We start from the raw sequence: 23,781 nt of genomic DNA, 5'->3' as shown, positions 1-23,781 counted from the left end.
CAGGTTGGACTATGCTTTTATAGAGTAATAACAGAAGTAACAGAAAGTGCAAGTAGTGTTGCAGTTTCTACATATTCATGACTAAATAATAATTACTAAAGGTAGCCAGTCACATTTGACAAGGGGATAACGATAAAAGAATAAAAACATGGTTCAAACATAGTTAGAATAGGTTTTTAGCCATGCTCACGTCCCCCGGAGGATGAATCCTGCTGACTTTGGTGATCTCCTGACTTTCCTCTTGTGCCACCATGAGGTTGACCTTTTAGTTCTTTAATATCTCAGCAACCGTTTGGATGGATTGCAGTGGAATTTGTTTCATAGTCCCCAGAAGATGAGCTGCAATAACTTTGGTGTTCCCTTAACCTTTCATCTAGCACCATTATCTGGTCAAAATGTCATTGTGTTCAATACTTTGGTTTATGACCAAATACCTGCAAAACTACTGTCATTCCCATCAGCCCCATTGAACAAAGCAATAATTATACCTGCCTGACATCAACATGCTAGTATTCTCAAGTAGAGCCTCACAGAGCTGCTAGCCTGGCTGTAGACTCTCTTGGTCTTATTTACTGATTTTAGATACTGCATGCTCGCTTTTTCTGTATTCTTCAGTCTTTATTTTGGCTCCTCCTATCTTTACAAGTCATTTTTTCCCATTTCTGTTATTCTTTAGAGTATCATTCCATTGGTATTTCAACCACTTTCGAGAGAGTTTGCCTAAAAATTGGCTGATAAATAAGTGGGAATTTGTTTATTACAAGCTACATCAAGTCCTTTAGTTGTATCTTAGAAATGAGGTAAAATGTGTCTCAATTGATAAGACAATGTTAAACTAAAATATGAAAACCTTGTTTTAAAATGTGAATGCTGTAGCTAGTAAAAAGTAAAATGCCTCCCTCTAATATTCTGCCCCTTTGTCTGCTGTATTATATACAAGAATGAATTTCTTGCTGCCCGACACAATGAGATGAACTATTCTTTCTGAGCATTGTTATTCTGTTGAACACCTTACCTTAGTTCTATTCTTAATAATGGTTAATGTTTTTCTTGAATAATGTAGCCACAGCATTGTGAAATAGCATTAGTTTTGTCCCATCTAGATGTGTTGCATTCATGCCATCCATCCCTGTATGCTTCTGTAGCAGAACATGACCCATTACAATCAAGAGAAGGTAGATCATCTTCTGTCATTTGCTATTGATTTGCTGAAAATATGAAATATACACATCCTTTCTTTGTTTGTTGATGCAAATATATTTTTTCAAGTCTGCTATCTACCACAGAGGTATGCGGGAGATGGTTAAGGTTGTGTTGTGATATATTTACAGCTGTCAGTCAGTAACCTCCTGAGACTCAGATAAGATAAACTCCTGAGACGTCGCATCTTACCACTTGCAGTATCAAGGAGCACATACTCCAGTCATGCAAGCCATCCAATTCTATTTGATATATCCCAAGCCAATACAAGCTGTCAGTCAGCATTAAAGTCAGATTCACATATTTACAGAAAAGTTGTGCTGCTGTCATTAGGGAGCAAAGGCCAACAACTCAAGTAAACTACTCAACAGCTGTTCAGAAAAGTCATACAAATCTTGTTATGAAGTTTTGAGGTGTTACTTTAACAAACATAGTTATTATCTAGTGGAATAAGTGGTATTTTTATGCCCAGATGACGCACGAAAGTAATTCTTGTTTTTGCTGTAATTCTGTAACTCTGCAAATGAATGTTGACACTTTTGAGCACAAAAGAGGCGTAGAGAGAGTATCCAAACAGTAGATTTTTTCAGCAAGTATTTTGACCCTTCAAACTTTATCTGTGCCTCCTTTTGTGCATGAATGTTACAAAAAAATCCCAAAACCAGGAAGGTTTGTTGAGAGTACTCTGAGAATATCACTATTAGAAATTACTGTAGTAATTTCAGCACAATTACCTGAGTGAGAGACTCCCTTATATGGGGAAGCCGGAACAGATAAAAAAAAAACACTGCCCATCTGAGGATCTTGGAGTATGTCCTGGCTCAAACGGTACCAAGAGGTCAGATAACGTAACAAAATAGTTGAGTATTAATGACAAAAAAAATACAGGTTGTCCCACTCAGCTATGGACTGTCTGTACCAGTAAATAGATAACATCTTTACTAATCAGTCTCAGCAGAGATAAAGCAAAAATGTCCACACACTAGTTCACCTCCTGCTGTTTGTGTTTCTCAGCCTGATATCTGCTGCTACAGTTGGCTCCAAAACGGGTAGGCACAGAGTGAACAAAGCAGACCACACACTGTTCTGTCAACTCCTGTGACTTCACCTCTAGTAACCTGATAACAGTAGTAGTCCTTGGCACGGATGACGTACAGCGCAACCAAACACATCACAGTTGGAAGGTTGTGACTCGAGGCACCTGCTGTCCACGCTTACTTTTAGACCAAAAATAGACCATCAATCAATTTTCACAATGTAGAAATTCTTTAGATTATGCAAAAAGAAGCACTGACATAGGCTCCTGCAATGATGATGATGATGTACCATGTGATCACAGCTGATTCTGAACTGAAATCACAAAAATAATCAACCTATACTTGCATTTATACTGATGTATACTGTACGTGCATGGATACAGACAGATTCCCCCCCCCCATACACAGTAGCAATAAAACCGAGACTGAAAGAGACTCAAAGAGACTCTGAAGCTGCATCGTTTGTAGTCATTTTAAGTCTCTTTGTGGTCGTTCAACATCACTTTGTGGTTGTTTTGTGTCTCTTTGTGACCATTTCATGTGTCCATTTGTAGTCATTTTGTGTTTCTCTTTGTGGTCCCCTGGGACTCCTTGAGCTGGTAGGCCCCTTAAGTAATCCATCCAGGCACACATGCATAAGTACATACTTACATACATACACATGCTCCCCCATAAACAAACAAACTGAAAAAGACTGAAACACTGAATCAAATTAGAGACTCAAATGTCTCTGATAGTCTCAAATGGAAAAGGAGAGAAACCTTGAAAATGGCATACTGAACACCTCCAGTTTTAACGGCAATGTAATGGGGCTTCTGTAATGAATCTAAGTAGGCTCAGATGTACAGTAGCAGAGCTTTTTCACACCTCGAAGCTATTTTCAACTTGAGAATACATTTCACATGATGTCTAAACAGTTAAATGAAAGCATTGCAGCTACCTTTTCATTTCTCACCCGTTATTATGTTTTGTTTTTTTCTTCTGCTCGGCTCAGGGAGGTGGTGCGGGGTGGTGGAGGGGGGTGGGGTTTTTACTCTTTGTAGTAGTCACAGCTCCAAATCTCATTTGTAATGGTTATCAACTGGTTGGGGTCTTCACAATAGCTAATGGGGAAAACAAATCGGTATTTGCCATGTTTATCATTTGATTAACCTTCATCTTATCCCTCTGTGTAATTACCCTAATTATGAGAGGCTTTACACTGGCTGTCTGATAGCTCTTTGTACAAATAGGTCTGAAAATGTTCTGGCCTTTAACAAATTAGGAACTCCTTGTGTTTAAAAGCTGACTCTGAGCCAGGTAGGCTGTAGCTGTACAACATGTTCTGATACTGTTCCCGTCAATGATGAAAGAATAATTTGCAATTTAAAACGTGACAGTTTAAAACTCTCCCTGCTGTCAGAAATAATTGAAGCATGTGATAATGTGTTAATCAAATTGATTGTGCAGAAAGCTTTTGTTGGTAGGTATGAAACAAAGAGCACACTGTGGTACCGCTGATACAGAGGTAGACAGGTAACCGTTGATGTCCGTTGCTGCAACCCGCCCAACAAGTTTGTTCTCGCCTCTTTGGGGAACTCTTGCTGCTGTCCGCTCCTGTCAAACTGCAAACAGCACCCTCTCGTCGGGTTACTGTCTCAGCGTAGACACGATGAGTTGTGATTGAGACCCTCTTTTTCACTGAGCTCTGAGCGCACTTGCTTTGACACAACAAAAAGGTGATTTTGCCTGCTAGCTTTCTCACTCCTTGTTGTCATGACTGGTTTGTGTTAAGTGGCCAGTGTTGGTACAAGGACTGACTTACAGCAGGTGAATTTGAGACAGGAGTGATTGTTGTTGGTATTAGAGGTGAAGTTGCTTCACTGTAATGTATCAAGAACCCAGAAGATCCTTTTTTTCACACAGTTAAGTCAGACCTCACTGGTTTAAGTTCTGTGTGACGGCTGCTGTTCTTCCCTTGAAAAGCTGTAGACCAGTGATAAACAGAAATAAATGACTGGGCCAAAATTTGACCATGACAAAAATGATATGGCTACAGTACTTGAAACTTTTTAACAGATGTAACAGATATAATATAATTCTCATAGAAATCTCATGGTCAATACTTCCATTTGGACAGTGGCATACAAACTACGTAGGGATGCACAATATGAATTTTTTTTTTTTTCAGCCGATACGATCATTACCTGCTTCTCTCGGCTATTTTGGCTTTCATAGAACATAAGGCCTATTCAAAATAAGTAATTATTAATATCAACCAATAATTTATCTGCTGTAATTTAATCATCCTGATATGTTATAATAATATAAATTACCATTATTGGCCCGATAATTATCATGCATCCCTAAAACTAATAGTCTGCCTCATTCTAAAACATTTACCAACTAAATAACGTCAATAACAATAACAACATTAATAGAACCACTTTAATAATCCACCATTTTCATTAAATTACACAAAACTAGAGCTGAAAAATCGATTGAGAGAAAATGAATATAAACTATTTTGCTGATTAATCGGACAATTCATTTCTGACTCACTGATAATTAATCAGCCGTTTTAGTCAGTCAACAACAACAGTTTGTGTCACTATACGAGTGCATGCATTGCATGTATGCACTGTGTGTATCTTTGAGGTCTGAATTAATTTGCTTCCTTGTTAAACATTTTTAGATCCAGTTATTGAAATATTGTAAATCAGGCATTGTTTATGTCCGTGTTAATTGCTAGCAGTCTTCCTCACTGCCTTTGCTGGAGCATTGATAGCTTGTTTTCGCAAAACTGATAACTGTCGATTAGTGGAACAATGTTAAACCGGCAGCATCCTTGTGCATGACACAAACAAAATGGGGACCAGCTTGTAAAAACATTGCTCCATGGCACTAATATTGATTAAAAAGCCAAATCCAATCATTTTAATTGGTCAAATATTGGCTATTTTAATCAATAATTTAAAAAAAATAATCGTTTATAGCTATCTCGGTAATTTATAGTTTAATTATTATTTTTTTAATTGTAAAGCATTATTTACCCCAAAGAAATGAATATTCTAAAACACATGACAGATTAAACTGCTTTACATCTGCAAGAGTTTTGTTACAAAGAAGAGACAGCAGCCAACTTAACATCTTAAAATGTCTGTTTGCCACCACCATGTTGACAGATAAGACGTGTTTTACTGAGAGGTGGTGGCTTCGGCTGTAGCCTTGCTTAATATGAGGCATAATTGATTAATCAAAGAGATAATATCTGATGGCTCGTAAAGGTACGTATGCAAAATTCTTGCTTGGATATATACAAGTAATGTCTCTTTTTCTTTTATCCTTCTGGGGACTTACAAAGACCTCTCACTGTGTTGGGACTTACCAGTGATGTTTTACTTTACCTAATCCATACCGTACATGTTTTATAGGGATAAGTAAAATAACAAATTACTGTCTCACAATTTAGTGGAGGAAATTCCTGTCTTAAAGGGATAAAGAAGTTAATTCTTATTTACTTTCTCACATTTACATGTGCTAAAAAACCAAAATTTGTCAAGTGGATTATTTCTAGGTCATTGTGTGTGATTAAAAAAAACCTGCTGGCTATGTACAGATAATGTCACTTGTAAGCCATGTAAACCTGAGGTACCTGTGCTGCATATTTCAGTATTCTGACAATAAATATTTTTCATTCATTGTATTATTTGACTGATAATCAAGGATGCATACATGAAGAATTTGAATTTGGCCTAAAATAGAAGACTACTGAAATGAAATGTAAATGACTAAATTATAAGCATCAGTATAAAAGCTCATTCTTTGCTCCTCAGTTGGCGTTGAGATGATCTTGTCATGTAGCTGAGCTGTTTGCAGTGGCTATGTTTCAGAACATGATGTTTGACTTGCGTTCCCCATATTAAATTTTAAACACTTGAAAGAAGTCCAAAACAGCTTTTTGCTTTTATTAATATGTCAACAACATGGTGTCAGACTTCCGGCACTTTCAAATATTTACCCATCTGCACAAAACATTTCAGGATCCAGAATGACCACTTGAACTCTTTGCTCTTCCTTGTTTCCAAACAGTGAAACGTGGGGAGCGAGCTCTTGTTTGTGTAATGTCGCATTAACCTGTTCAGCCATTCAACCAGCCCTCTAAAGCAGAGCAAGTCCAATGCTGGGACGACTCAGCAGCAGCCTCCTGCAGATGGAAACCTTTAATTTTTAAAGCGTTTTCATCCGCCTGGCTGACCCTCTGAACGTTGCGTCACGAACCGTGAGTACTAATCCCAGTTGCCTACCACCCCTCTATTTGGTATAAAAAATCTGCCAGCCAAAGTGTGTCTTCATCTTCATTTTTGCAGTGTCTTTTTAAAGTGATGTTTTGATTGGTGCTCAGTGAACCAAGGGCTGCATAGTTAACTAAACTCTACTCATGGGACGAAGTACAAGGTGGGAGAAAAGCCGCATATTTGCTGGATTTAGTTGCTCAAAATGTAAAATGCAAAGCTCACGCCAGCAGTGGACACTGATGTTCTTGGCTATGATTTTTTAAAAACATTTATTTATTCAGGGAAATTTCCCTAAGAGCCAGGTTCTCTCTTTGCAGGAATGCCTTGATCACACTCACACGGTTGCACACTTTCACACCTGGAGGCTGCCCAGTACAACCAGTCTGATACAAGCAGACACTGAGCAGCTCCACTGGAGCAGCTGGAAGATTAAAGGACTTGGTCAAGGGTACCTCAGTGGTGGTAAAGAGGCTTTTCCCCACTCACGTCTAAGAGTTGAAAATGTATAGTATTTATATCAATACCTCAAAATAATGTGACATCAGTTACTGAAGATAAAATGTTATTTTTTAAGACCTTTATTTTAAATTAAAAAATCTGCATTGAGTAAAAATGTCAAATAGTGCAGTTGCCAATGTGCCCATAAGTGTAATTTAAAAAAGATGGTTATTACTGTAACTAACATTCTTAGAACTTTAATCAAGATATGACAAATAGTGCCTATAAAGGGCAGACAGATGGAGACCAGTCTTTGTTGTGAGTCTTCAAATACTGCATACACAGTACCTGCATAAAGTGTGACTTTTTACTGCTCTGTACACTTTCAGTCTCTTGACTAGCAACATTAAAAACACAATAAGCCACACTGGGTGACATGTTTTTTTTTTAGTCTGATGATGCTGTAATTTCCATCACGCATATACCGTCCTGTTCCTATGTGCTCACTAGAGCACCACATGTTGAAAACAGACCCCAACAAATGCACTTATTACTGTTAAAGTAATGTTTGCTACAAACTTCGGTTTACAGGCTAGATTTAGATTCTCAGCTTTTACTTAACTTCTATATTTTCAAAGGTGAAATACACTTGAGACTCCTCCTGTAACAGAAGTCAGTCACCCATCGATCTTTGTGTATTCGTCTATGTTAAAAAAGGCAACAGGAAGAAGGTATACAAGCTGGTACAGTACTTTAAAAGCAGAAGATCCTGAACGCTGCCAGATCAAGTTCTGCAGTTTTTTTTGTATGTTTTCAACATGCAATTCAGTCTCCCAGCCACAAAGAAGATTTGCTCGAAAGCATGTCATGCTTTCCCCCCAAAAAAACTCTGAACCCTACTATTTTATGTTAGAATTTTGTACTCTCTGTGGTCCTCTTTGGATGGTTTTGTTTGATAGTTTCCTTGGTGGGTATGAAAGATTAATGCAGCAAAAACACCTGCAGCAGTTCCTCAATGACAGCTGTAAAAGTGCAGTGGAACAGCTGTGAGAAGACAGCCCCGACTGCCGTGCCCCCATAAAGCAAACTGTTAAACATGGTGTCACAGCTTTGTGAGTCATCTTGTAACTGCCCCGGCAATCAGAATTGACTTTCCTTTCATAAGGCTTCAATACGGATGCAGCCTTTTTTTGTGAGACTGCATGTGTACTTTCGACCTATGCCATATGCCTTGCTAATAGCAATGTATTACGTGTAAGTGGGTGTGCATTTGTACATGGCTTCTCGTGCTGTGTTCACTCATTTTTTTTTTTTGTGTGTGTGTGAGGTGGGGACTTTTTATTTTTTATCACATAGCAAAACATAGCTGATACAGAAGAGTGGTAAGCAAATGCATAATTTATCTTATTAGGTAGCAGGAAATCACTGAACACTAAGTCACAGTTTAACAAACAAAAAAGCATGTCACGTTCACTTCATCACATTATCAGACCCAGATCAGAATATATTTACAGTCCATACACATATAGTATGTGCTGTATGTATTGTGTTTGTGTGGGTTTCCTCTGGCTGTTCTGGTTTCCGTGGGGTGAAATGGAAACTCTACAGGGTTGTGAATGTGCTCATCTGCCTGTGATAGACTGATGACCTGTCCCAGGTGTAGCCTGCCACTGCTGCATGCTAGTGTCAGGAAACAGATGCATAGAAGACAGTTAATACAAAATATTTACTAACCCTGGAGGGTTACACTGTGCTCTAAAGTGCTGCATAGTGTCTTTATGATTTAGATCTGTGAAAGCAACTGAGAAACTGAAAGCTACAGTGGGTATTAAATGTAAAGGAAATGAGTAATGCGAGATAGAGTACAGCACGTTATATACAAAACGAGACCCGGTTACATAAACAGCCATTAATGATGTACAGATGGAGTTGGACTTTACACCAGAAAATGTGACTTTATTGGTAGAAATGAAAGACATGAGATAAAACATTCCAAACTTGCATCGTTGGCCAAAATATGTTAATAAGTAAAATATACTAAAAATAAAACAGGAAATAAGTCTCATGATCATATACTGTAACTCTTTGAGCAGGAGTGGGTGGTATTTGTTTAACCACTTCATCACTAACATGAATCTCAACAGCTTGCAGTTTGTCACGTACAGGAGCTATGGGAGACCAACCTTCTCCAGCATGGAAATAAAATGAACAAACTAACCTGGTTCACAGTTTGACCATTACTACAAGTGTTCCACCCTAATGTGAATGGTACAGCTAACTTTACTATTAAAGCAAATCATTATCATCAGACTGAGATGCTTATCTGATCTCTCTTTCACTGGTTTATAGATATAATGCATGAATGCAAACACCATACTGGATACACCTTGTAGTGTAGTTAGACTGTACTGGCACATAAAACAAACTGAATCTTCATTCTGAATAGTAAAATCTTTACATGCACTACATTGTTATTATATGGGTTTAAAAATGAGGTGCCACTGCAGTCATTGTGGCTTATTTGCCTCGTCTATGGAGCACCAGTCCTTTAAACCTAACATTCAAACTAAACTAAATTAGTGTTAAAATTAAAGTACTCTATCACTGTTGCGAAGAGAAAAGGCCTATAGACTGGGTATTTTTAACTTGTGTTCTGTTTGTGAAAAATATATTATTTTAAAAGGCAGTGTGGTGATAGGACTGACTATTGAGCCTTTTCTAGCCTAAAAAAACCTGCTGAGACGCTTTTGGTGTAAACTGCATCGTGAGTCATTGAACATGTTTAGGAGGTCTACTTCAGACTGCTAAGGTTCCTGTGCTGCCCCTTAAAATCAAACTACAGTAGCTTCTTTGTTTTGGCATGTGTCTCGTGATGTGAAAGGTGATGAAAAGGATCTGTTGAAATATACTGTTGCTTTAACATACATAATCCATTTGATGTACTGAAAACCCTTGACAGTATGTGACTACCAGCCCTCAAAGATAAATAAACATACTGTTATGTTTGAATAGTGGTCATGTACTGCACTGCTGAGTGACTTTTTCCTCCTCACTTCCCCTCGGCCTTCTCAACTTCAGTCTCTAACTGTCGTCTTAGAGGATAAGACAGGTAATCTATATTTTTCTCGTCTTCAACAAAGTTCATGAAAAGGCCCAAAACCAACAAATTGATTCTAATAACGAATATTGTGAGTATCCTAAGCTCTATGTATCATATTCCTCTGTGCCATAGAGCTCCATTGCTATCTAAAAACTGTCCAATCAGTGAGTTGCACCGTTGCTGTGGGTGACGTGTTCATGATGATGAACAAGATATAATAAGAAAACTGTTGATTAACTCCAGCTTTATCCTGTAACATATTAAAAGGGTTGGCTCAACAAAGACAGACCCATATATTTCTACTCCGCGCTTGTGGTTTCTGATAATACCGAGATTTCTGCCTCCATCTCAATACAATGGGAGTGATTGTGGTTCTTAAAAACTCCACAGAAACATTTATTTTCTGAAACCGTGTCCTTGTTACTCTTTATATATCACAGAACACGCTGTTAACCATTTCTGATAGGGACCATTTCTCCAATATAAAGTACATTTAATTTAAACTTGAACAGTTCAGAATAATAATCATGTATTTAAGATTTTAATGTTATTCTGTAGTCATGTAATCTATGAATCACCAGTACGGTTATATACTGAGGTTATCAGTGTGTTGGGTTTGGCACGTGAATCAGAAGAAAGTTTATTTTAAATAACAAGTGGGTTTAATGTACACTGCAGTACCCAGTATGCATAAAGTGGCATCCCACAGTGAATTATTTGCCTTCATCAAAGAATGTAACCACATACGGAAACAGAAATGTTCTATTCAACATGTCGTGTATTGAGTCTTACTCACACATGCTAAGATCATTTCTTCTTTTTTCCCTCCTTTTAATTCATCTTTTGTTTTGTTAGCCATTTGAGTGTCGAGAAATGAAAGCATTTGCATTGAAAGGACAGGTGGGTGTGAGACACCAGCGCGTGTCTGAATCGTAGCATTAAGAGCGGAGAAAAATATCAAAAGTAAGAACCATTCAGACGGCAGGAGGAGCAGGGATTTGAGCAGATATTAAAAGATGATTGTGCGTGGGCTTCCTCTACTGTGCTCCAGAGAAAGAATGTAAACCCTGTATCAGTCAGACTGAGGATAATAAACAGCAAAAACATCAGAACACAGCACAACAAACACAAACAAAAAGATGGATGGGAAAAAGCGCCGCGTATAAATAGTTCAAATATTTCAAGTGATTTCAGAATGCGATGGTGAAATACTGGATGTTTGTGTCCTCAGCCACAGCAAGTTCTTTTACTCTGTTGTAGTGTTCTTTTCACTGTAACTGTATCAAGGCCACACTAGGCCACATAATACACTTAATAAAACATAATATTCAAATTAAAGTCATTATATTGAGTTTGGATATCGATGTTAGCTGCATTTTGATGTGATACTATTTTATAATTCAATGTTAGTGTAACATATCGTAAAAATATGAACAAATAAGTATCATTAGAAAATGACATGACTTGTGGATCTGTGTCCTATTGTAGCGCTGATCTGATGTCTCTTCTGATGCTGCGTCAACACACACAATCATTTTGGTTTTAAAATACTTGATTGTTTTCGACACTCCTTGTCTCACATATCACTTTTTTGATTTGTTGTTCTCATTGCAAGACAGCATGAGAGGTTCAGAGTTCAAAGCGATTTTCTTTCCACTTTGATACTGTGTTACTCTTTTAAATTGGACACATGCATACTGTCAGATCCGTGTGTGTGTTTCTTATTTGACAAAACAATATTACCAGCTGCTTTAATAGTCTGACTCAGTAGATGAAATACAAAAAGTAGACTTGAATCTCACACATGTATAATAATTACGACTTGTGCTGCATGTGGAGGCCAGCCACCTGAACCAGTCCTTAGAAATGGTGGGAAACAATGTGACAAATGTGAGGTGTTTTGTTTTACACAGTTACACAAGCCTGTCCCTGCCCAATTATATAAGGAATAAATAAGGAAATACAGCTGGTAACTTCCTGCTTTCCTATTTTAGCCATGTTAGTGAATGTCGTTGTTAGTTGGTCAGTCTGTCCACTACACACCAAAATATCATATAACAATTATTGGATGGATGAATGATTACCATGAATCCTATATAACTTTAGTGATCAATGCATTATTTCTTTTCATATTCAATTTCCCAGCTTGGGATCAATAAAGTATAAAGTATATCTATCTATATTCAATGTAGAATCCAAAATACAAATTTAAAAAAAAAGAGAAATTAATTAATCATTTATGAATCCAACAGGAAAAAACAAATCAATCAAATTTGTGTGACCAGGAAGTTTAGATATTGACTTTATAGCCTAACTGCACCAGATACACTCGGGCAATGGTGCTACTTGATTTAATGTAATAAATATTAGCTTGAACATTAATATAAGTGTTTTTGTTTTAGGTATTTTGGAAAATGTCTTACGTCTACATGTACACAGACAAGAAACAGGAAATCTAATGCTTCAATGGATACAATGAGTTAAACTGTGGGCAGCAACCTGAGCCCTGTTTTATGTTCACATTTTGAAAGTAAGTTTGCTGAATTAACAGTTGATTTTATGCTGTGTACCATTGGATGTACTGACAACTATAACTGAATTACTCTAATACTGAAGAAATCTTAAAAATTGATGGATTCTCAAGCAAGTTCTAAAGCGTTCCCAGTCCTGTGCCAGTACACACAAACAGTGAGTTAGTGTGTGCTGCAAATTTAGCCTCATTTTCATTTTTCAAAATAAACAACAAAACATGTATGTAGCATGTATATCATTACATTAAATCAGGTACCACCATTGCCCAAGTTTATTTACCACATGCAAGTGTATCGAGGGCAAGACACAGAAGTCAGGAATTCCCTGGTTCCCACGTAAACTGACACATTAAATATCAAAATTAATTTACGTCTGTGGCCCGTTTTTTCATAAAATCAAACAAAAGTTCCAAAAATAAGTGAATACAAATACAGGTAGTTTTTAAATGTTCTAATTTTGAATTCTATTTTGAATGAGATTGTGATCCCATGGCTTTGAGTGCAACCTGTGGCACTTTGCTGCATGTCAGTTTTGATATAAAGAAACATAAATTATGTGTATTATTTTAAGCAAAGTGGTCATTTTTGCAGTTTGCAGTTAAATACTAATCTACCAAAGGATATGACTGTTCTAGGGACTGCTGCAGTTTGGCTTAGGAGGCGGTTTTTACGGGCCTCATACTTCACTGGCAACATCACTGAAGTCTCTGTACTTGAAGAAACAGATTATGTATCATTTCTACCAATGATTCCAGCTGGCAGTACTTTCAAACTGAAAATGCTTCATCCTATTGTGATCCAAAGTTAAGGTCTTATTTGACCTTAGCTGTAAAGGCTTTTTAGTGGTTGGACAGTCTCCATCATCTATGTTGACTGACATTATGCCAACCTTGTCTTTCTTCATCAGAACCATGTGGAATCCAGCGAACAGTAACGACCAGACAGGACAAGTGGCTGCCAGGATGGAGACTACTCCGTCTTTGGGTAGTGCGAGCATTTCTATCTCGCAGCAGCAGGCACCCAAGAAATTTGCCCCTGTGGTCGCACCCAAGCCCAAGTTCAACCCTTACAAACAGATGGGAGAACCCTTCCACTCTGACAGTGCAGGTAACAACACAACAGAAAGCACTAAATCACACATATCAAGCAGTTTCAGGTTAAACCTTTATACCATCACTTTAGACACCGATTGGTCTGGCCTCCTCTGTGTGTCTAGCATTTATATTTAATATTAGTTAAGAACAGCCTTCTAGCTAGCTGGGGTTTATCTGTAGCATGTAATTTGTGTCTCACAGGCAGTGTCTTCACTGTGTTAACAGCCTGATGATCAGACCAGGCCCAAAATGCCCAGAACCTCCCACATTACAAATATCAGCCATTACTGACATCAAACAATGAATTCCACAGCTTTCCTTCAGGAACAAGTGTACTTGAGTAACAATGTCATTGTATTGATTGTGAGTAGTCCTTCGGTCTACAGCAGACTGATTTTAAATCAGCACAAAACCCGAACTTCACTTTTAAACAGCCCAACCATATTCCTTAATTTTCTTACAAAACACAATTATTATAAACACTAGTAATGTTTAACATTTTTGTATAAGGAATACATATCACCTTTTATTTGCTGGATAGCACAGTATTTTAATATTGGTTTTTCATAGTTATATATTTTTACAGTATAATGTGTGTTTGGTCAGACCTCACCAAAGCTTTCTCCAGCACCTGCAAAACATAGAGAAGCAGTAAATAATGTAAAAAAGAGCTGGAGAATGTGAAGCATAACAAGGCACTGAGACACAACATAGTAATATTGATCATCCACCCTTAGATAGAGGCAAGTGTAATTCTAGTTTATTGCAACACTGATCCTGTTTTTGGTCTACTTTTATCAGTTACGAGAACATCGGATTGCTAAGTTGTTTTCTGACTGAAAGCAAAATTAATTTTTGTCTTGTTATTAAACTGCAACTAGTGTAGTACATATAGGCCAATCACGAGTGACTGTGTGTTTTTATGTGGCAGCCAAGACTCTGACTAATATCACAATTCACCAGGAACTACAGTACTTTGTTATTTATCAATTGGTTATCTATCTTTCCTCTGTACATTTATTAAGTGGAGCCATAAAGCCATGTAATAACTGCACATTTTGCTGCTGAAGTTTTAGTTACCACATACACTCACATCTTTGCATTCACTGTGTATTCAGCTGTGCAACCACTAAAAAAATTTGCTTCATGTTCAGTCTGAACACACCTCTAGAAAGCTTTACAGAACCTGCTCACAACAGCTAATGGTGCTGTGACATGCATGTCTCTGAAAGGGTTGGAAAATCATTTGGTGGTCAATAAGGTACGGGGTCCTCTGTGGCTAGGATATAGATTAAGTATAATATATAACATTTCTGCATTAAAATGTCTAAAAACGTTAGGCCTGTGTACTTACATTATCCCAAATGACCACATCTTTTGTTATTGTTTTGATGTGAGTACATACATAGTGGCAGATATTACATATTACACGTTTGAATGAAGTTAACATTCACTCGTGGTGAACTCTGGCCCATGCTACTTTACATTGTTAAAGTTCTAGATGTTAATTGTGACAGAGGCCTGGTTGCACGCCTAATTTCTAATAAACATGCAGTGCAAGAACTGTGGTTTGCAGTCGTGTGTGAGTTCAGGAAGTCTTGTGCTGTCGCCTCTTTTAGGCCCCTTGGGAGCTGATGGTCTGTTTGTATGAAAAAGGTTCTAGTGCTGCAGTTAATCTGTAATAAACACATTCACTAATAGAGTTTCAAGATTATTATTTGTACATGTAACTTTATTTAATTAGTGTTTGTTCCATTGCAATAGGGTCACAGTCTTGCATTATTAAGGTTTAGATGTCAGACAAAGATGATTTAAAATAATGTAGAATTAGTTGAGCAAACACAGCGGCTGTGCTCTACGGAGCGTAACTGTCTGTTTTACATGAGACACATATGACTCCACAGTGCAACAACTGTATCCATTCAATCACCATTGATGAGTAATATCTGATGAGGGACAGGCTCATATTGTAAGATATAATATGTAAAAGCTTGTTCGGACAAGTAAAGAAATAAAGTGTGTGTTTCATTGTTAGCATATGGCCATATTTATCTGTTCAGAAACATGACTCAAGGAAACACAATGAAGGGATGGTTTATGTAAATTAAGAGAAACCACTCTCTATTTGCCAAAAATATTTTTACAGTCATTCATGCTTCATTTTTGCATATGACTGTAGCAATTTATAGTAAAACAATACACAACTTAGTGTAAAGAAATACAAATTCCCTGTATCTCTGTGATTATGATTGACTATTTTTATTATTTTATTTCATTAATTTATATACATTTATTCATTCTTTCTTTCTACAAAAAAACATAGCCATTACTATTGAGTGCAGTTTATTTGGGTTAAATCATCTTCATCAAAATCATCAAGGTAGAACATGACACCCGTCCATATACTGTACCTACCTCCTCCCCATCTGGTGTGTTGTGATGTGAACATTATCTAAACCTCTACCCTCAAACCCCCCGAGAGCCCTAGATTTCCAAAACAGGGGAAACGGTTATGAAATTCAGCAAGCAGTGAGCACACTGTCAGGTTGAAAACACTGCTGTCTGTGGGGGTTTGTGGTTAGAGTTGTGGACCTGTCTGGTACTCCAGATGTTAGTTTTGTAAAAAAAAAAGTTCTTAGATGGCTTCTGTTTGAGTTCGGCCCACCACGGAGGAAAAAAAGAACAACATTACCGGTGCTGATAAAGTTGTCCTGAATCCTGAATGTGGTTTAGAAGCTCCCTATTTGGCCTTAAACTTGGCTAGTGATTATGATTTTCAGTCAGCTTGGCTACAGTGAAAACATACTAGACACATTATTGTGACAGACTCAGACAGGACACAGGCGTTTGTCTGCTGTATATTACATTAAACAATATTAGAATATGACACAGAAGAAAAACGAAATTAACCCTTTACCTCTTTATATTGACATTAACTCTGGCTACATATTTTTAGCAAATAAAGTTTTATTCCCAGTTGATGATTTGTGCAATTATTAAAGCCTTTTAATTCCAAAATGTCCTTTTACTGCAAAACATTTAATCTAGACCCGTTGCCACTGTCTTATTTTGCACAATTAATCATTGTCTGGGTATTAAGAGGATTAATGAAACAATATAAAAAGGGTGGGGATACATTTGTAGATTATATAATTGTTGTAATGCTGTACTTTGTAATGTAAATGTTTTAGTTTTATGAATTCAGTCATACCAGAGTTACATTGTTATTATCTCCTGACCTCAGTGACTTGAGAAAAAATGGTTAATCCCACTTTTTCTGTTCTATCTCACTGTTCACACTGACTGTGACAGTAATTACATAAACTGGGTAGTGCTTAGACTCTTTCCTCATAAAGATTCACTTGAGGTCAACTATACACTTGATTGAAAAAGGAAATATGGAGGAAAGACTAATTAATAACTGTTATCAGGGTTGATTTTAACATTATCTTATTGCGCCTATGTAATTCCCTGTAGGTTGCAGCATCTTGTAGTGAAAATTCAAGTGGTGAAATCCTCTGACCTTGAGGCTGCTACAGCATTATTTTTCATTAAAACATTAATTTTAATAAAGACACTGCTGATTGGTTGTTGTCAGCATTTTGAACATGCAAATACGTAAAGCCATCAGCAGACATCTCCACTTGTCAAAGGATAAGACGTCTTTATGAACAGATTATCTGGGTCTCTCTGTATTTATTTATTTAATATCTTTTATATCAAATGTGGGGACTGTCTGATGTAAAATTGAGGATTAGCATAAAAATTAGGGACGAGTCAATTTGGCACAGTGCCTCGCTGTCCCTTTGTCTAGCAGAGGCCAGTATCAGGGCTGGAATGAGCAGTCCGAGGCCATGTTTATTGTGGGGACAAAGAAGCCGGTGCAGATGGGGCGGTGCACATTCAGCGAGGTCTGCCCTCAGATTTTTTTATTTTTTTTTTAGAGAGAACTTGTTCTGATTAAAAGCCCCAGCAGGAGGAAGTGAAAGACATACAGGTCTCAGACGGTGACCCCCTCACTCAAAATTCCTTACAACAGATCAGACTTTAGGGTTTAAGTTGATCTCAAATGGTACATGTAGGTCATAATTGCTTTATGAATGCGAATGTTACCATGTAGAGCAGCCAGTGTTCCACTTCTTTTGTGCACGTTCTTTCCTGCAACATCTAAACTTAGATTTTTTTCCTGTGTTTTGGCAAGTTTTATGGAATTTTAAATGTACACTCTGATATTAATGTAGTAGATGTGCAACTCACTGTGGGAGAAATTGACAAAATATCCTGAATACAAGGTAGTGCAATCCAGTGCAATAGCCCTGCAATAAATACTACCTTTCTGAAGCTTAATGTGTTCAGTTGTGTTAAAACAGTATTGACAACAGTGTGTCATTTACTTTATGCTGTCAAGCTTTGAAAAACCGTTAAAAAGCCTTCATGTTATTGGAGGATGTTACAGGTGCAATGCATTGTGGTAAACTGGCCTTCCTTGAACCCTGTCGTAAAAAAGAGACCTCACATCCCTGTTTTATGCTAGTAGCTTACTTTCTAGCTTGACATCCTTCTTTTTTTGATTTAAACTCATAGAAATTATATCATTGATCAGATATTTTCCACGTGTTATTGCATTTCTGTGCAGCTGTATGCATGGATCAACACGTGCTGACTGATGAATAGTTGGAGTCTGCCCGCTGCTCTTCTCTGTTTCAGTGTAAACTATGCATGACAACAGAGTGTTAAACGTGATGTCGAGGACAGAGGTCATAATCTTGAAACAGGCTGAAGATTCAGTTTCTGTTTGTCCGATCAGTAATTTTCCCTTGCCTTTTATTTAATGCTCTTGACTTCCTGATCAATATTTGTAGAGAAATCTTAAGCTCCTGCCTTCCTTGCATTATTGTTTAATTTACTACTTTTATCTTTGCTATACAGTAGTTCACACAGTTTCTTCAAATGTCTGTTTAGAATGATTACAGTCAAGTGTTTGAATGGGGATTTTTTCTTTCTGTATGAAGTGAATGTAAATATTCATATGGTGTGATGAAAGAGTGTTGAGCACCAAAAGCAAATGATTCACACTATAATTAGTCATCTTTAACCGCTGCATTCAGAATATTATAATAATATCTGATGGAAATCTATAACTTAATATATTGTCGTTTTTTTTTTTCAAAAGCCTCCGAACAACATAACCTGATACTGAAGTCATTTTGTGACAGTAACATGTGTTTTGTCTCATAATGTCTTGGCTGCTTATCACGAAGGCTAATAAGTTTTTTGTAGTGCGGTAATCATAGTGAAAGTTCCAAACATCCGAGAAGCGCTGTTTTTGAACAAACTTTTCACACGAAGTTTCCAGAAACCCGCTAATTGTTTGCTCAGAGCAGTTCAAAAGTGTCGAACATGTGCATAAGCTGTTTTTATTCCTCCCTGCTTGACTGGCCAGAGGCAAACTGACTACCGGTTGTTATGTCAGAGTCCCTCACGGGTGTCACCAGGAGAATTTACAGGAAATCCACCAATGAGTGTGTCAGTGTCCCCATAGAAACCACAGGCTCATGCTCTGAGCGAATACAAAGGCCACTTTTATCTAAGTAGAACACTTACCTCAACTACTTGTTGTATTTTGTCTGCAGTGTGTGTAAAGTCGGTATCAGTGAACTGTGTGATTCTTTTCATCTTTGCTTCAAAGTTTTTATGTTGTTTTCTTTGTTCTCGTGGTGTCTTTTACAGTGTATAACTTTTTGTCTGCATTGTATAACATTTCATCTGTTGCTAGTTCTCATGCAGTCAGAATGAGACATTTCACTTCTCTAATTCGTACTTATCGTCGCATTGTGAAAAAACATTTCTCCATTTCCTGTCTGTTCTTTCAAAGTGGTGTCTAAATAATCAAAGGAAGTTTGAATGCTGAGTAAGATTTCAAACAAATTGTGTGATAAAGATGTAAAATACACAGTACTTACACTGTATCGCTCAACCAGTAGCACAGTTTTAAGGCTAATACTGACGTTGATATTTGAGAGTTTAAATAAATGTGATTACATATATTGGCCAATGGTAATTTTTTATAAACTCATAACATCAACAAAAAACCACAAACTGACAAATGAAAGAGAGATGGCAAATGAGTACACAGTAGGTGTTAATATAACATGACCAACAAGTATTGTCTAATGGGAATTTGTGTTAGCTTTAACTTTATCGTCCACTTTCTGAGCAGTAGCTAGTTTTCATAGCTCAGTAGCTCCCACTGTGACCATTCTTAAGTCCCTCCCCTTTTTGCTTTGTCCTCAGTTGAGCAAACCTTTGCCAGAACCTCGGTCAACTTTTCCTGTACTCACATATGCTGTGGACTGCTGTGCGTCCATATAGAAAAGACAAGCAACTTTTGAACAGGGTTAAAAGATAAACGCGACATATATAGTCACATCTTAAGTTAGTTGATGTTAGCCAAATGCTAGATAACTAGCTAGCTAGTCTGCATCAGTTGTTAGCTAGCTAGTTAGATCTGATAGTTAATATTAGCAAAATGCTAACAAACTAGCCAGCTAATTTACATAATTCGTTAGTTAGCTAGTTTGCTAGCGTTTTGCTAATGTTAACTTAAGATATCGCTATATATGAGCTTTTTATTTTTTAACCAGCATTAAAACTTTTATATTTATAGACAAGACTCTTGAAAAATAAAAAAATATGCACAATAGCTGCAGTGTATTCATCATTTATATTACGATATATATATTTAGCGTATGACCAAGGTATGTGCTAAGCAGGAGTACAGTTGAAAAACATGTAGTGCTCACTGGTGGACAAACTATGTGATGGTGATACAGATTCCCACATTTCTTGGTACCAGTATCTGAGTATGTGATGTGTAGTGTGTACATTACATACTTTATACTAAGTCACATTATGCCATTAACAGCTCTTATATATGATCTTTAAAGCTATTTGATAACATCTCAGTTGCTACAGTTAAAAAAACCCTATGAAAGTGTCCTCCATCAAGCGATTAAGACATGTAATAAATAACATTAAGTATCCATTAAATGGTAATTATGTTTAAATGTCCCCATTTACACTCTGGAACTGTACTTGTCAGCACGGGAATACCCTCACAAGCATGTCATGTTAAAAGGTCATAAAGCCGTGTGATATATGTTCAGAGTTGATGTATGGCCTGTTACATCACATACTGAATTACTGGCTTTAAGTTTACAGTAGATCCTCAGCGTGGCAGAAGCTGCACGAAAAGGTTTCATGTTATGAAACTGGCTGAGTTTACACAGCAGTGACTGTCTGCTGTGACATTTGACTGGCTTCATTTACTCTCTCTCCCATTTGTTTATAAGAAATGACAGCCACGCTTCCCTCTCTGCCTTTGATGAATCACACTTTCACTCATCAGCAAACCTTGCTAACATCGCATTTTGAGGCACTAATTGTTTCAACTTTTTAGATAAAAAGGCCAACTCTGGCTTCAAACCATTCACCCTTTCACAGTATTTGTTTCTTTGCTTTCATACAAAAACATAATCCGTCTATTGTTCCTGATCTGAATTTCTCCTCCCATGGGTATTCTCTTTAGAGTAGCAGAAGCCAATTTTGGTCTGCTCCTTTACACTTAAAACAAGTATATCTCCAAAGACCTCAAATCCCTCCCTTGCATCTCTAAACCAAATGAAGTCATAAATCACTCTTCTACACATATCATGCTAATTAAGCGCAAGGCTCAGCTGCTCTTCTCCAGCGGAAGATGGAATAAAATGGCTCCATAATTATGTCAAAACAATGTGCTCTCAACCTCTGCCACAGCACATTTGGAACGGGTATGTGGAGATAAAGCATGTGGACTGACACCCAGGACTTAAAACACTTTGTCCATTTTGTCTGGAAGGGATTATGGATTTTTGCTACTGAATAAAGTAAAGCCACTTCTCAGGTTTTCTTTACTTTTTAATGCAGGTTTGTGCAAATTTAAAACGATGAACAATTTAGATTTTAGGGGTCAGGTACTGTACTGTACCTTTTTAACTAAACATTCCAACACTTGATGCAAGTAGAGCTGTCACGTGACACGTGGACCCACACTATCTCACTCCCCTGCTGTTATTTTGGCTCATGAATACTAACAGATACCAGCAACTCAAGCTTTCAGCTATAAATCAAGATCAGATTGTGGGATATAATTTATGTTCTGTGCACCCAAACACACAGGCAAACATGGTGTGTTTTTTTTATAGTAACTCCCTCTGTTTGAGGTTTCTTTAGTTTTATCTGGTCTGCTCTTTCTTTTGCAAACACTTTCCTTCAGGGAAATGTTGGATGCATTATGAGAAAGGCAGTTGTGCTGGGCTTTGTCCTAAGTCTATAAAGAGCAGATGGCTGACGCGAACATACGTGTAACTCTGATAATATTGTACATGTTTAAATCTGTAAACATATGCTCAACCTTCAGCCCCCATATAATATACTAATCTGTACCACAGAGCAGAACTACTTAAAAATAGACCTGCAATGGGGTTTTTTTCCCCTACCAAACTAATGGTATTTCTTTTCTTTTTTCTTTTTATGACAAAATCCATAATTTCAAAGCCTTTACACGTAGACATGGATGTATAAGATTATCACAGCTGTCTGTCATTAGTTATATACAGTACTTGATGTGTTTATAAATGTACCACTTACTTGAAAAACAAAGTTTAATATTAGTCCCAGTGTCACAGCTGGAGCCATCTCCACCCTTTCATCTTCCCCCTAACAATACTCTGGTTCCCGATAACCAATTATACCTCTTATGGCCTCTCAAATAACTTTAATCACTGATTAGGATTCCTTGTTCACAAAGAAGCTACTTAAAAGTAATTGCTCAATAAAGAGAGGGGAAGTTGTCGTATTAAGTAGGTCTTCCTGCTGCTTCTCTCATTAGTGCTCACTTGGAGCTTTCAACTCCCTATTGTCACAAATGGAGCCAGCTTCATTCACAGCACTGAAGCCGTTCTCACTCTGCCTAGTTCACACTGCTTTAAAGCCTGACAGCATAAGCATGGCGCAAACCCACAGAACAGAAAGTGCTTAACAGCTCAAACACGTGCTGATTTCAGATTTATTAGAAATAGAAGAAATATTGGCCGCGTAGGTGACGCAGACGGGTTCAGATTTTTTGTGGACTACAACAGAGACCCAGGGATTGAGCCCTGGAGGTGGTGCCTCTGGCTTGGTCAAATTTTTAAATAAACACAGTTGGCTGTGTGGGAAGCCAGTGAGGGACCTGTACTGGTTGGTTTGAAACTGTGAAAAAGATGCAAAATACATCCACAAAGTATTTTATTTAGTAATTTAACATCATCACTATTGCGTGTGTGTGTATACAATATAAGAAAGAGAAGTAGAAAGGTTGGGAGAAAACACATATATCTTTGTAATATGTGAATATATGTTTTGAGGTTTTTTTAGTATGTAGACGTTTTTTTCTGATTTTCGCTGATTTCGTAATATTTCAAAAAAAACACCATGTTTTGGAAAGTTCTGGTTATTTTCTGCTTTTAATATGGAACCATATTTAAAAAAAATAGGAAATAAGTTGAGTTTCTTGTCACTTACTCTCACTTTATCTCATTCTTTTTTTAGACCAGTCTGTGAGTCGGCTACATACAGAAAGTGTGTTTAAATATTATTAACATTAACCAAATTTGCTTCCCTAATGCTAATATTAGCTGCAGCCAGTGCTTGCTTATAGTCAAAATTATTGTGGTACAGATGTTGTTCTGTCAGTCTGGAAGCTTATGTTTGACTAGTTAGCTATGTTCAGTACTGCAAATTCCACCCTGATACTATCCGGGTTATCAGAAAGAACTACTGTGGGGCTTTAAGGGGGCAGGTATTGATCCCAGGAACTGAAACTGGAACTAGGTTTCTGTGGCCATGGAAATGCAGATTAATATATCAAGTTCCTAAAAAAGTTCCTCAAATAGTTCCTGCGGTCATATAGGGTTACATGACACCAAACATGCAGCATGCTGTTTTTTAGTTAGGTTAGTTTTACTGTAATCAGGGTGTCCGCGGGGTTGTAAAAGGTATTAAAAGGTAGTAAATGAAATTAGC

General features: G+C 37.3%; 1 protein-coding gene across 3 annotated transcripts in view; it reads left to right on the top strand.

Annotated features, from left to right (window-relative positions):
- lpp (LIM domain containing preferred translocation partner in lipoma) overlaps positions 1–23,781 on the top strand; it is a 135,469-nt gene that overhangs the window by 34,473 nt on the left and 77,215 nt on the right. For 2 of the 3 annotated variants that reach the window (XM_035654004.1, XM_035654005.1), the window contains one exon: positions 13,491–13,690. The exons of the other annotated variant lie outside the window; for it this stretch is intronic. In XM_035654004.1, the coding sequence (XP_035509897.1) occupies positions 13,495–13,690 (196 nt within the window). In that variant the 5' untranslated portion in view covers positions 13,491–13,494. The remainder of the gene's footprint in view (positions 1–13,490; positions 13,691–23,781) is intronic. 3 annotated transcript variants of the gene reach the window in all.

This window comes from Morone saxatilis, unplaced genomic scaffold (genome assembly GCF_004916995.1).
Source record: "Morone saxatilis isolate NCDOM2014 unplaced genomic scaffold, NCSU_SB_2.0 Contig12, whole genome shotgun sequence".
Lineage (NCBI taxonomy): Eukaryota > Metazoa > Chordata > Actinopteri > Moronidae > Morone > Morone saxatilis.
This window is presented reverse-complemented; position numbering and strand designations above follow the sequence as displayed.